General features: G+C 38.2%; 2 protein-coding genes across 2 annotated transcripts; both read left to right on the plus strand.

The window, feature by feature from the left end:
• The first annotated feature begins 159 nt into the window (after positions 1 to 159).
• Positions 160 to 1,357, plus strand: s100a10b (S100 calcium binding protein A10b). Its single transcript, XM_004541263.4, has 3 exons — positions 160 to 298; positions 785 to 939; positions 1,069 to 1,357. Exons 2-3 carry the CDS (start codon positions 802 to 804, stop codon positions 1,219 to 1,221), a joined length of 291 nt encoding a protein of 96 aa, XP_004541320.1. The 5' UTR covers positions 160 to 298; positions 785 to 801; the 3' UTR covers positions 1,222 to 1,357.
• Positions 1,358 to 7,834: 6,477 nt separating this feature from the next.
• Positions 7,835 to 8,973, plus strand: s100w (S100 calcium binding protein W). The gene is made up of 3 exons (XM_004541262.4): positions 7,835 to 7,993; positions 8,294 to 8,445; positions 8,551 to 8,973. Exons 2-3 carry the CDS (start codon positions 8,302 to 8,304, stop codon positions 8,743 to 8,745), a joined length of 339 nt encoding a protein of 112 aa, XP_004541319.1. The 5' UTR covers positions 7,835 to 7,993; positions 8,294 to 8,301; the 3' UTR covers positions 8,746 to 8,973.
• The last annotated feature ends 5,639 nt before the right edge of the window (positions 8,974 to 14,612 follow it).

Genomic DNA, 14,612 nt, shown 5'->3' on the forward strand with positions numbered 1-14,612 from the left:
CCATCATGCATGCGTTATTCTGCTTTGTGCCATCTTTTGTTTTACTTGCATGATGAAACACAAACAGTGTAGATTTTTGTGAGGTAGCATCGTCATGTCAATGCCTTCTACGTCTTGCAGTAACTGTGGGAAAAAGGGACAGTGTTCCTTTATTTGCTCTCCCTGCCTCTCTGTATCCCTCCTCCCTCCCATCACTTGGGCGTTGCCTAGATGACTATAAAGTGTTGAATAAACTTTCAGTCAGCCCACGTCTAACTCCACTTAAGCTCTGCCACAGTTTCTGCATCCTCGTGATCCGGTAAGGCTATTAAAACTTTTTTAAAAAGTTAGAAAGTTGTTTGTTTGTTTTTTCCTTTTTCCATTGAATGTTACGTTGGGTGGGCTGAGGTGCTGTTGGTGCATTACGTAGGGTTTTCCTCCTTTGCTATGCCAGGAATGGGTGTCTCCAAAAACATTAGGCCTATTTCTCTCTAGTCTATCTTTACTGTGTGTCTGCGGGCCTAGTTTTTTCTTTTTCTGAAACTGAAAAGTTTATAAAGAGAGGGGAGGTAGAACCCATATACGGATTTTGGGTTTGGGGCCAGAAGGTGATTTGTGCCAGAAGAATTTGCTTTGAGTGCCAGTAAAAACCAACACCCACATCCTCTTCAAACAATGTGCTGTAACCTAATGCTTGGCTGCATTTTTCACTCATTTTTCTCCAGTGTGAATGTAACAAGCCAACAGTAAAAGTAAAAAAAAACCCTGTTATATTTATGTCCATTCCTGCCTTTTGTCCTTTCAGCACTCATTTCTGCAACCATGACTGACTTGGAGAAATCCATGGATTCCATGATAACCGTGTTCAACAAGTATGCCCATGATGGCAAACACGGAAAGGCCTTAACCAAGAAAGAACTAAGAAAACTAATTGAGGCTGAGCTTCCCAACTTTCTGAAAGTAAGGATCTTTCTTGCTATCATACCTGATCTCTATCCTCAGTGTGAATCATTGTCCATATTTAAGTTAAAAATGTTATTGCTCATGCGCTTTGCACCCTGAACTTGTCTCTTGTTACATCTGTTTCAGACCCAGAAGAATGCCAACTCCGTGGACCATATCATGAAGGATCTGGACCAGAACAAAGATGATGTCTTGGACTTTGAAGAATTTATGCCATTCATCGCCGGCCTCACAATGGCCTGTGAAAAATATTGCTCCATGTCTGCTAAAAAGAAGTGAAAGAACTGATGTGCAAATACACTGTAAGAGAAAATAATGCTTGTCTTTTTTTTCTTTCTTTTTTTGTAACAGATAAAGTTGATTGTGTTGCACAACTGTGTGCCGGATTTACAAGTAAAAACTGCTTTTGACAAAATTTCCCCGACTGTGTGTCTGGCTACTTTGTTGTAAATTTTATTCAAAAACATTGGGTATGCTAGAGTTTTAGTTACTATCTGATAGCTGACTTCTGCAACACATTTAAAACTAGAAGCTGGATTTGAAAGTAGTGAGAGTATTCATGAATTAATATCTAATGTGCATCATTTCACTTCTCATCGAAAGTTCAACTGAGGCAGCAGTTTCTACACAGCGTGAGGGGGTAACTGCTTCGATACGGGAACGTGTCAGGATCAGATGTTTGTGCTAAAAAGCCTGAAGTGTGGTGCAGCACACATGCCTGTGAGGCGTGAGCTCATGATTTATTTAGGGTGGGTCAAATAAGTAACATTTTTGGAGATGGTGGAGTTTCGCTCACAGAACTCCTCCAGATGAGATACAAACTGCACTTTTTGAACTTGGTGCAGATCCATCTGGTAAACATTAACTACTTGGCTCATTACAAGTTTGGAATTCCACCTTTAAACTGACTGAACTCCAGTTCAGTAAAAATACAAATATATTGTGCACACAGGCATACACACTAAGTGAACGTTAACATGCTCATTACACTGTGAAGGATCTCTCTTACTGCAAACATATCAGACCACCCTTTGCAGTGTTTTCAGTCTGCCAACTCATCAATATGTTCTGTGTGCTTCACAGTGTAATACAGTAATGCCCTTTTGAGAGTTCATTTTAAAATTATTTTATTTGTTTTGAAGTCCTTAAACAGTCTCGCCCTGCCCTATCTCTCTGGGCTGCTGCACTCGGACTCCCCTTCCCGCTTGTTCACTTGAGCTTACCAGCTGCTCCTGGATGTGCGGAGGACACAGAAAAGGCTGTACATCACTAAATCAACTCTTAAGATCCACCTTTTCTGCTCAGCTTGTGACCCAGGTTGACTTTATTATTCTAATCTTATTCTTATCTTATTGTTTTTACTCAGATTTGCCTTTCTGTTATGCATATTTATTCATGCTTTTAATTTGCTTGTATTTTATTTAATATATATTTAATACTCAAGTTGACTTGATACTGACTGTATGACATGGCCAGCCAACTTTGCTGAAGCCAGCATGTAGTGCATGCAGCACAGAGGTGCAGATTCCCCAAGGACACACAGAGTTCAATTTTTAAGGCACAGGGTTACAGAGTTAAGGTGCACAACAGTTGTTTTTCCCCACACAGGTCAATGTAGCATAAGTGAACTTTAAATAATCTTGAGGAGATTGAGGTAAATAAAGTTAACTGAGAAATGTTAACTCCAGTGTATAACTCAGATTTATGCTCGTTCTTTTTTTCAGAAATCATTTGCACATCTTCTTTTTTGTTTGTTTGTTTGTTTGTTTTTTGCAAGGGGTTCTTCTTCTATTCTTGAACTTAAAAAAAAAGACAGATCATGATTTTATATTAAATGAAGCCACCAAGGAATATAAAAAGAAGTCCAACTCTGGATTGTAAGGTGGCGAAAGATTTACCCTCAGGCCCCCCCTCGATTCATAGATGGTCTTTCCCTTTTCACATATCATTATGCAAACGTACTGTTTATAAGATTGGGGAAACCTGCAGTCAAGTTTCGCCACTCTTATAAACAACAGTCAGCCTTCGACTGAAGAAGTCACTTGGATGATTGACGAAATGTTTCTCCCTCTGAAAACGCTGCGTCCATATGAACAGAATCAAACTTTGGGGATTTACTTACCTGGATTCTTCATGCATCAAGAAGAGGATGGATGGGTGAAAAGTTTGGAAATCTGTGAGTAAAAGTGAATTTTAAAAAAACACACACACTAAAATGGTCATGTGATTTGTTGTAATGCTATGATACAAGATGTAACTCTTTCTATATCAAGACATTTTTTGTAGCCACACAGTGTCGAGTCCATGCTTTACTGAACTGAAATGAGTCAGGTGACTGCTGCATCCTGTTTGATTTATTGCTTTTGAAATCTGACACATTTTGGGATAAATAAAAAATGAAACGCACTGGAATTGACTGGTGGAAAGTTTTGATTTGACATATTTTGATTTGACCAGAAGATGGTGCTACAGTGTTTGGAATGAAGACAGGCAGCGATGCAGGCGACAGAGGATGTGCGTGTAACTTTTAGGCCGTGCATGGCTCCATTTAAACAGCAATGTTTAAACCAACCATAATGAATAAATACATTTACATTTAAGAAGTCCTGAAACACTGTGTAGTCTAAACTTCAGGACTGCCAGACAATGAGAAAAGAAGCAAGCCTCGAGGAAAACAGTGTTAAGCGACATCAATTTAATATACAAATTTTGGATTTTATATTTGATTTAATAAGTGTGCTTGGCCGATATATAAAAAAGGTTAATAACAGTGTTTCATGCATTTCATTGATGCATGCACTAAATAATAAATACAGTCACAGCACTGCTGCGTCAGTGTTTTGCTATTGCTTGCTCATCATGTTGGTAAAACAAAATTGGAACAATTTCAAATTCAGTTCTATCCCTACCTGCCGAAACATTCCTGAAAGCCAATTAGAGAGAGCTGGTTCACTCAGTGATTCTTCTCTTGGTTTTTCTATCCCTCTTTCCATCCTCAATTAAGAAGAAGCCCTGTTTTCAGCTCTGAGTTGATGTATTAGGGCAGATGTAGTTGCATTCGGAGGATAGTGGATGTTTGGAAGTACATGGATTGAAAAGGAGCCCACACGAGAACAGAAAAGGCATGAAAAAGATGAGATAAAACTATTCTTTTGCTCAGATCTGATCACTTTGCCCCATTGAACCCTTAATAACCTCTTTACCTTTGGCTGTAGATGCTGTAAGTGGGAAGAATGACTATATGAAAAAAAGTCTAACCTTTAAAACTCAGGAAGTTACTAGAAGCAAAGATGGATCAGAGTTATACCTGGATTGACCCAAGGAGGTCTGGTACTGCTGCTCTTTGTCAATACAACTGGATTTAACTGACTAGATTAAACTGATGACTGAAAAAAATCGCTTTGAACTGATAGCTATGCACACGCTTTATCAGGTCTCTGTCCATGTTTTTTCATTAATGGAAAATAGACTCTTTCTTATTTAGCACTTTATGCAACATGCCTCATGAGAGCAACCTGGAGTTAATATCTTGCCCAAGGGTATTTGGCATGCAGTCTGGAGCAGCCAGGAATTGAACCACCAACCTTCAATTTGGTGTGAGCAGTGATCACCTGCTCTACCTCTACTTGAGCTACATAAAAGATGAAAAAAATATCTGAGAAGAAAGATGACTATGATCAGTTACAGTGGGGGATGTACAGCATACATCATTAAGAATGATTTTTTTTCACATGTAAACTAAATGAAGTGTTTTCTTGTGTTTTACCTTTACAGTAATCTAAAAGTAAAATATAAACTTGAAGTAGAAAAAAATGACATAAGGCAATAATACACAATTGCTCCTCTTGCTATTGTGTATTGAGGTAAAGCGAAAGACCTGTAACAGTTATATAAGAACTAGTGTTGAAAAAGAGATAAACATGATTCACATAATGCAGCTGCTTAAGGTTTAAACTATCTATTGCAGAAAAAAATGTGATGATTAGAAGGTTGAGTGATGAGCTGTGACACTTTGATGTGCATGTACATTATTTGCTAGTGTTGACACATAACACCATTACTGGATTCACTCAGGGGCGTTTGTGCAAACCAGAATGCAGAGGAACCTGTCCCTCACACCAATTATTTTGAGGAAAACTCTAACACACTTTTTTTTGTTTCAAGCTCCAATTAATTCCAATGTTGTTGCAAGTTCTAGCAAACGTGGCTTGTTGCTTTTCTGGACAGTACACACTCTACTAACAGAAAGCATTTTCACTCCAACCATCAGCTCGTAATGTTACTCACTAACTTAAATAAGTTATTTACATAACTATATAGACTGTTCGCTGTGGCCATTAAAAAAGTGGTCATACGGATCCTGTTTGGTTAACGATCCTTAAAATATTTCTTACTGGCTGTCAGATGCCTTTTATTCAAGACTGGTGTTGCTCTTACAGATGATTAATTGATGGAGTGCTGATGAGATGGCCATGCATCTCGTCTTTGTAGAGGACTTCTGGAGCTCTGCTAGAGAGAGCTTTGTGTTCCTGGTCACCCCAGTGGCAAAGGCTTCTCTCAATCACTAATTCCTTTTGAACAGCAAACTACAGTGCTGTGCAAAACTCTTGATTTTTCAATCATTTTCAGTCCAATACTTGTACCTGAGCATTTTCACACCATTGTTTCCTGTTTGTATGTTTGTTAAGTCCCTTAACATTGACCGTTGAATCATTCAAGCATAAAAAAAACTAACCAGTGTTGTGTCTACACATAACAGAACACAAGAACAAAATCTAAATTATTGGAATCAAGGACAAAAGAAGACATGACAGGCCTAAAAAAAAGAGTTCATGAATGTATGAGAAGGTCATGTTCTTAAGAAACGGGAAAAAAATCTTGCAAAGAACTGACACAGGAGCCAAGAAAAATACACCTGGACCATGAGTTGAGACATCTATTGTTCACTGAAGCCTCATCAGAAATGGTCTAAGTAGAGGGGCAGGTGTCAAGGAGCCTTTATTAAAAAAGGGAAACGGGAAAAAAAGACCGAGGTGTGCCAAATTACACAGGCACTGGACTGAAAATCAGCAGCAACAAGTCTTATAGAGTGGTTAATTGAAATTGAAGTTTTTGGTTCAAATTGCCGTCACATATGTATGGAGGAGGTCAGGAGAGAGGTGCAACAGTGAGTGTTTACAGCCATATACAAAACACGGTAGAGGCTATGGAACACTCAAAGTGCCAACATCACCATTGTTGAAGCAGTGTGGGATCCTCCTGACAGAGAACACAACAAAAGGCAGCCAAGATCCAAAGAAGAGCTTTGAATGTCCTTTAAGAAGCCTGGAGAAATATTCCTGAAGACTACTTACAGACATTACAAGCTCTGAAGCTCAATAAAATTTCTCCCTTTTTGCTTTGTACACTATAATCCCATGTATGTTTGCAAGTTTCAATAAATTGCTGCACCTAGTTTACATTTTCCTAGCAAAGTATTTTTTAAAATGAGGGGTGGCTCAAACCTTTGCACAATACTTTAAGAGTTCTGCAGGTCAGAATCACTGAGGCCAGTGTGTTTTCTGAAAAAAGCATTAGAAATGATTTAATGCCTTTGCTGTAATCATTTTAACTGCAGGGGTCTATAAAGAGTATCTGCACCTTCTGGCTTGGTTATTGAAAAAAGGTCTGCATCCTATTTCTCTTTTACTCGCTGACATAGTTTCACTTTATCATTTTGGGTCATTAAATGTGGACTGATGTGAAAATGCAGATTTTTTTATATTAAATCTATTAAAAAAAAATCACAAAAAAAACAAAACGAAGCAGTCTGAATGTTACACAAAGGGTATTTTATACAGCCACCATTAAAACATTAACTCCCATCACAGTATGGTTAAACAAACATGAAAAAAAGAATTTAAAGTTATGTATATTTAATAAGAAACTTTCAAAAGAAACAGAGTCTTCATGCTCATGGTACGAATTCACCACCGAAAAGGTTCACGGCCTCTGTAGCAGTGAAACCGTAATGCATATGCATGCCAGCAGAGTGTGGAAAGATAAAGTTTTTTTTGTAATTAACACCACATGATACTTCATCTCCATTCTCTTTTCCTCCCCTGCGACGGGAAACTGATAGTATTCAATAAGTGAAAGTAATATGACCTAAGTGAAGAGAGTGAACTGACCTATAAAGGCGACTTGGCAGGGGGGCAAGAGAGAAGAAGAAAATGCTGCCTTTCTGATGCCTTGGAACAGAGGAGTGGAAAATGAAGAGTGAGTTACATAACGCATGGACTGAGGTGACTTTCATGAGGAACAAACATGTTCAAGCACACAGGGAAGCCGTTCACTCTGACATAAATCTGAGTTTTAACTGCAGCTGCTTTTATTTAGTCTGAATAAGTAGTGAGAGTATTAAAGTAGGACGATCACAGACACCTTTAGTGAGACTGAGCAGTGTGAAGCATTGGTTTTATGGTCACGTCACTGCACTTATTTGCAAAGCTTCCTGAACGTGGTAAAAAAAAAAAAGAAAAAAACTAAATACATGCCTTTGAGCGTAGGCCATTAGCAACCACACACACACACACATGCAGTGTGGAGATTGCACCAACTGACTGTAACTTTCCATTTAGTCTGGCTTTCTATTTTTTTTCCAGAGGGTCAGCTCCAGCCGAGCTGCTTTTTGGTGAAAATATTCCTGCTTTACTCGTTTTAATTTGTGTACCAGATCTGCACATAACACTAATGTAAGGACAACGAGTCCAGCTACTTTTTCTACACATAAACATTAATGTCCTCCTTATTTTACAGCACTGTGTAGCAGAGACAGATCCGGTACAGCTCTAATGGGTGGAGTCAGGCACATGTCAGGAGCATGAATCACTGCTGGTTTGTGTTTGTGTGGTTGCCTACATGCCATCGTGTATGTTTGTGTGCATGTGTGAGTCATACAGTGTGTGGGTGTACCCTTTAAGAGGAGGCTTTCCCTCTCAGTTTGACAACAGTCTCTCCTAGGACCAAGCTGGTGACACAGACGCGATCTCTCTTCACCTAGGGCTCTAAGGTGAGTAGTGATGGGAAGCGGGGTGTGAGGGGAGCGAGTTTTGAGGAAGGAAATAAAAGGAAATGGTTGCATTCGGTCTAGATACAGAGCGTTATTCTTGAATGATACAACGAAAAAGACAGATTGAAGAAGCACCGTTAAGGTTGATCTAATATGGGAAAAGTATTCGCTACAACTTTAATAAGTAGCTCTGAGGATTTTTTTTAACGGTGACACAGTTGACGTTTCTTCCATTTGTGTGTGCAAACATTAAACTTATACTGCATGCAGTTTTTAATGCCATTCTGTTTTTACGTGTAGGTTCAACCATGGCACGGCTCGACCAGGTCATTCCAAACATTGTGGATATATTTATGCAGTATGCTGATGATGGTGAAGGCAAAAAATGCCAGCTAAACAAAGAAGAGCTCCAGAAAATGTTGGAGGAACAAATTCAAAGCCCCGATCTGAAGGTAAACAACTGAACTTCATTTGTATGAGACATCTATTAATAGAGGAATACAAAGCTTTTCTGTTCATGAGCTTCATTGTGTTAACTGTATGAATGTATTCTACAGGATCAAATTAATGCAGGTGATATTGAGGAAGCCATGCAGTTGCTGGACAAAAACCATGATGGCGAGGTCAACTTCCGTGAATTTTGCCGGTGTATTTGTGTCCTTGCCAAATGCTACTACCAGAAAAAGAGAGGCAGGGGTGGGAAGAGAGGCAAGGGGAAAGATGACAAAGACGAGTGCGATCAAGAAGACTGAGGCAGCTACAAATATTAATGTTCATTTTGTAGCGTTATGTTTAAAAACGTCTGGTGCATGTGATGGATACAGTACATGTATATCTGCAGGCTACTGGGTTTTGACCATTGAGCTTTCTCTGTGTTTAAGTGTGCATAATTTCCAGATTTGTCATCATCATCTGTATAAACTTGATTTCAAAAACATTCCATCGCATACTGAAAATAAATAAAACCTATTAAGTCTAAACTGGCCTTATTCATCTATGCATGCAATTACCTCATGTGTTGTGTCTGGGTGTTCAGTGTCATTGCAGGAAAGCATTGGCTCATCACACTTTAAACAGATATCCCTCACTTTGTTCTTCAGTCACATGTCACTGTCAGTCCTCCTACAGAGGATGTCTTATTAATTCAGAGTTAAAGCTTCATCTAATATATAATTTCTATGCTATAAATGAGGGAAATGAAAATGTTTGTCTGTATTCTTCTTTTTTTATGTATTTGTTTCAAAACAGCTGTATTAAACCATGAATGTGTCATGACATCAGACATCGCGAAGAATGATCAGAATTTAAATCCCAAATTTTTACCTTCATCTTGATGAACAAAATTTCTTAGTACTAGTATTTACTATAAACAGAGAAAGTGAAATTGGGGGGGCTATTTTTATGCTATTTCTCAATAGATTAATCCGTAAAGTATTTGACAGAGCTGCATCTCTTTTACCCTGTCATACATTAAGTTAAGTTACAAGTCTGAAAAGCTCTCGTGAGAAAGCTGCACAGTGAAAACAGGTTAAGCAGGACTCCTGTGTTCAAAAGCCTCACCCAATATAACTGACAACAGGAGTGGGATATCAAACGTCCACGGTAAGCAGAAATATTTTAGTCACTGAAATAAAGTTTATTTAATCTATCCATTCCCCCTGTTTGCTGCCAGGTGGAGCAAGTGTACTGCATATGTTTGATAGATACAAGCATCCACCACCACTTTTAGTCATGCAAGCAACATCAAAGTTAAAACATGCATTAATTTCTGGATCAATTTAAGCCTCCAGATATCGAATACTTAACATACCCATGGATTATCCAGTTTACTGTATAAGTGATCCCAGACACCTGACTGTAACTGCTGCATAACTATAAGTTGTGTAAGGAAAAACATCCCTAATTCAAAACATTTCTGAAATAAAATCAGGGTGAGATACAAATGGTAAATGGCCTGCATTTGTATAGCGCTTTTCTAGTCCCTAAGGACCCCAAAGCGCTTCACACTACATTCAGTCATTCACCCATTCACACACCGGCGATGGCAAGCTACATTGTAGCCACAGCCACAGCAGAAAGTTGCGTCCTTAGTGTTTATGTGGACTTTGAGATGTTGGCTCAGATAATCAATAAGTACTCTATTTGCATATACTTGTTTGAAATATAAACTTTGCCTCAAATTATAATTGCCCGCATGCGGTCTTACACATTAAAGCATGGATATCATACTTTTGGTCCAAAGGCATTAAAATGAAAGAGGCAAGCCAGAGAATATAAATGTCATGCTGATTTCGTGTGTGAATGTAATTAATTGGCACAAAACTTGTCTAGAGCAAACCTTAACATCCTGCTATCTATCTATCTAAAGACAACCCAAGTAGTTTTTAAGTGAAGATTTCATTTATAAAATTAATTACCTCCCCTAAACCCCTGGTAAAATAATGACTTAACTGTTATTAACCACATTTTTTTTTTTTTTTTGGAAAGATGAGCTCAATTTCACTTGCAACACCCAGGCCCGTTTACTGCCAGACCTGTTAAGAAATCACTTAAACATAATCTGCTTGATGAAGCGAAGTAGGCTAAAAGATCTCAAAAAGCAACAAAACATACCATAATCTAAAGAAACTAAAGCACAGATGGGAAACAAACACTGACATTGATCAGTCAGGAAAGGGTTATGAAGCCATTTCTGAGGCTCTGGGACTCCAGTGAATGATGGTGAGATCCATTATCTCCTTGAGAAAACTCGGAACAGTAGCAGACCCTTCGCAGGATCAGCCCATCTCATGAAATAACTCCAAGAGCAGATGAGCGACTTATCCAGAAGGTCACAAAAGAACCGAAGAACTGTAGCCTTCACTCACCTCATTTAAGATCAAAGTTTATGATTCTTTTTTTTTTTTTATGTATTTCAGTTGTTACAGACAGGACAGACTTGACTGGGGGATAGGAAAGAAAGAAAGAAAGAAAGAAAGAAAGAAAGAAAGAAAGAAAGAAAGAAAGAAAGAAAGAAAGAAAGAAAGAAAGAAAGAAAGAAAGAAAGAAAGAAAGAAAAACAGATGGGAAGAGGGACAGTGAGAAAGGGCACTTAAAAAATTCACCTGGATCACCTGTTGAGAGAAGAAAAAAGAAAAAAAGAGAAAACAAGTAAAAAAGAGAGCAACATAATAAACACAACACCACTGCAATAATCTAGTTAAGTGTAAATAACAGTAAATACTAAATATTGAATGCTATTGTGCAGCACACAAGACCGACAGCACACAATGTGCTTTGAGGTAGCAGCCAAGAAAAGTGTAGTTTGTGTCTGAGAACACCCGTGTGCACACGTGTGTGGATGAGCACGCTTGTATTCAAAAGGTTTCTCCATGTAACGATCTGCTTGAGGGTGTGGGGAGCCATAGCCCCATCCCCCAGGGCATGAAGCAGGCATAGAGGAGATCCAGGCCCCAGACATCCAGAGGCCAGAGTGTGAGAGCTCAAGGAGGACCGTTGGAGGGGCAACTGCTCTCTACCAAAAACTCCTGAAGGTGAATGTCCAGCCATCAATTCAATGCCCTGAAACGCAAGCTCACTTGCATCATACAGCAGGGAAATGATCTGAAAACCACTAGGAGGTCCACCTCTGAATCGCTGAAAAAGATAAAAGGAAGGTTTTGAAGCTACCTAATTAGTCCAAGACCAAAATTAAATCTGAATGAAAAGCGTTGGTATGACCTTAAACTGGCCACTCACGCTTAAAAACCTTCAAATGCGCCTGAAATGAACATTTCCCCAAAGTAAAGTGGGCCAAAATGCCTCCACAGTGACGTAAACATTGTCAGTTATCACAAATCCTTAATTGCAGTCATCATCAGGTTTCACAAAGAGCCTGGTAGGGTGGGTTGGCTTTTTCCCATAATAAATTAAATCATCATTTAAAAATTGCATTTTGTATTTTCTCAGGACATCTTTGCCTAATATTACTATAATTTTTTGATTATATGCAATCACAGCAATATGTACATTAGATTCCCCCTCGATTCTGATATCGGTAATACAGGAAACAAAGGAAAATGTTTTTGACAATAGGTTATGCATGCATGCATAAAGTACTGCCGCTAATATCATCCAAAGTGCTGGTAGAAGCTCATATCCATCCAAGATATAAGGTGCACTTGTTCCACCTGGAAGAAGTAAAGAGTAATATCTGCAGGCAGTCAATACAGCTGGCTGCTGGCAGATTTTTAAATCAATCAGATATACACAGCACACTTGCTCCACCTGGAAGAGAGTAAGGAGAATGCAGTCAAATTATCATATCGGCAGGAATGCCTTCTACAGTATGTCACTCCTCTCTGTTTGAGTCCATTCACACTGCCACGGTTCACTGTAAAATAACTAAACTATGAACTCGCTCACATGCATTCTGGCCTTACACTTCATCTGCTGCCAATTTATATTGAATTTGTGTCTTTTACATCACTGTGGAGGCAACCTTTGTGGAAGTTAAGAGGTTAAGGATCCAGTTATAAGCTTACATATATCTCACTGTTATTTGCTGTTCTATGTAAAGGCATCCAAACACTAACATAATATTTAAAATATAACCACTGGATGCCTCCCTGATTAATGAGCTAAGAAATGACCCCCTGCGTTGCACGTGTTGAAAAGCCAGACCATGTTTCCAAAAGCGATTTTATGCATTACATAAGCTGTTGTACAAATCAGGTTCTTTCATGATTTGTTCTTTGTGTAGAGATAAAACAAGAGAGTAAATGTCACAGCATTTATTTTGATTTGTTAATTGTCACTTCAGACAACGAACATCAGTTATACTCAAACACGGCGTATACATAATGTTATGTTTAATCTCAAGAGTCGTACATTCCTTGTTAAATGAAGGAGAAATAAATAAAAAAGTAAAATGTTGAATAAACGTGTGATTAATCATTGTGCATTAGACCCAAATGTTCCAGTTAAAAGCATAAAATATTTGACAGACCTGGCTTAGCTGTTGTGCAGCACTCTCACTTTCTCATTGTACAGATTGCATATGTACAGCTGAAGTGTTTATCTCACAGAACCATAAATCATAAACTTTGTGAATTCAAACACGATATCAGAATATTGATCCAGCGTGTTAAAATCTGCCTTTCACTATCGTGTCCCAATTAAAGAAAGAAAAGGTTATATTGTTAGACATCAGATTTATATTTTTTTTGTGCCATTCACAGCTTTTTGTGATGGCACTGCATTTTGTCTACTTGAGACTCACTGTAGAGCATTTCAGTCATTTCTAGATTGGTTAAAGTGTTTTTGTCTTCAGCAGACTGGAGTATATGCACTGAATCGACCTGCCTCAGCTACACTTGGATGATTTGTTCAAAATGTTAGATTGGTGTGATGGACACATTCTTCTGTGAAGCTGCATTTAAACATTTCTCTAACAGTCTGATTCAGCTCTGCTTCCTTCAGGACACACACTGGAAATCTTTGATACCTTGTGTGATACCTCTTTAAAAAAGAAACACATCTGTCTAGCAGAGGATGATCTGTTCTGTCACTACACTTTACACGCTGTCATACTGAGTCCCTTTAATGTCTTCTGACATGTACTGTGCTTGTCGTTTTACTAAATTTAGTCAGCTATTTCTATTCTGGTACAGTTTGCTTTATAGAGCTATTTTAATACATGAAGCCACTTATTGTATTCAGCTGTTTCACTTTATGTACTATTCATTTATTTTATTCATTTATTTTCACTTTTATTGTAGTATCTAGTTAGTGAGCTCTTCATTGCAGCACATTCAGTTTTTTACAGGTGAAATACACTAATATATCGTAAGACCTGTTTAAACAGTTGGAGGTTGACAGAATTACAACAAATTGTGAATAAATAAACATCTTAGCGAGTAGTGGCCTGGCTGTGATAGAGGAGGATGTGCTGTGGAGTAAGGAGGAGAAAGGAGAATAGAGGATGCAAAAGGGTGCAGGTGATGGATGATGCAGCATATAAACTGGTTCAAAGGAAGGTCAAAGAAACAAGAGCGACAGGACAGAAGCAGTGATTCCCCAAGATGACTTTTTTTTATTAATTTATTATTATTAGTTTATTATTACTGTATTTAACCAGGAAAGATCTAATGAGATTTTTTTTAAACGTATTTACAAGGGTAACCTGGATAAAAACAGCACTAAAATACACCACTCGTAAAATGTTATGAATTATAAAACATCAGTGATCTCAAACATATATAAACAAAAGAAAAGTCCAACAACAAGTTCAGCAGTGTAGTCAAAAAGTCCATCAAAACATTTACATGCAAATCTTTGGATATGTAAAATGTGAAGTATTTGTTTAAACTCACTCAGAGAAACAATTCCTTCAAATGGAGCTCATTCTGGTGCTGATTTCATACATAAGGGGAGAAGTACTTGAAGCCTTTTTTCCCCAACTCAGCGTGAATCCTTGGCATCGTCACTAAGAACAGATTTTGTGAATGAATGTAGTAAGATCCCAAACTTTTCTAGATAATATAAGGTGTAAGTAATATACTATTGCATACAGTGGCTTGCAAAAGTATTCGGCCCCTTGAACTTTTACACATTTTGTCACATTACAGCCTCAAACATG

This window comes from Maylandia zebra, linkage group LG11 (genome assembly GCF_041146795.1).
Source record: "Maylandia zebra isolate NMK-2024a linkage group LG11, Mzebra_GT3a, whole genome shotgun sequence".
Classification (NCBI taxonomy): Eukaryota; Metazoa; Chordata; class Actinopteri; order Cichliformes; family Cichlidae; genus Maylandia; species Maylandia zebra.

Coding starts and splice junctions, on each gene's coding strand:
- s100a10b (XM_004541263.4), top strand. CDS start 802: ATGACTGACTTGGAGAAATCCATGGATTCCATGATAACCGTGTTCAAC. Junction 940..1,068: donor AGCTTCCCAACTTTCTGAAA/GTAAGGATCTTT, acceptor CATCTGTTTCAG/ACCCAGAAGAATGCCAACTC.
- s100w (XM_004541262.4), top strand. CDS start 8,302: ATGGCACGGCTCGACCAGGTCATTCCAAACATTGTGGATATATTTATG. Junction 8,446..8,550: donor TTCAAAGCCCCGATCTGAAG/GTAAACAACTGA, acceptor TGTATTCTACAG/GATCAAATTAATGCAGGTGA.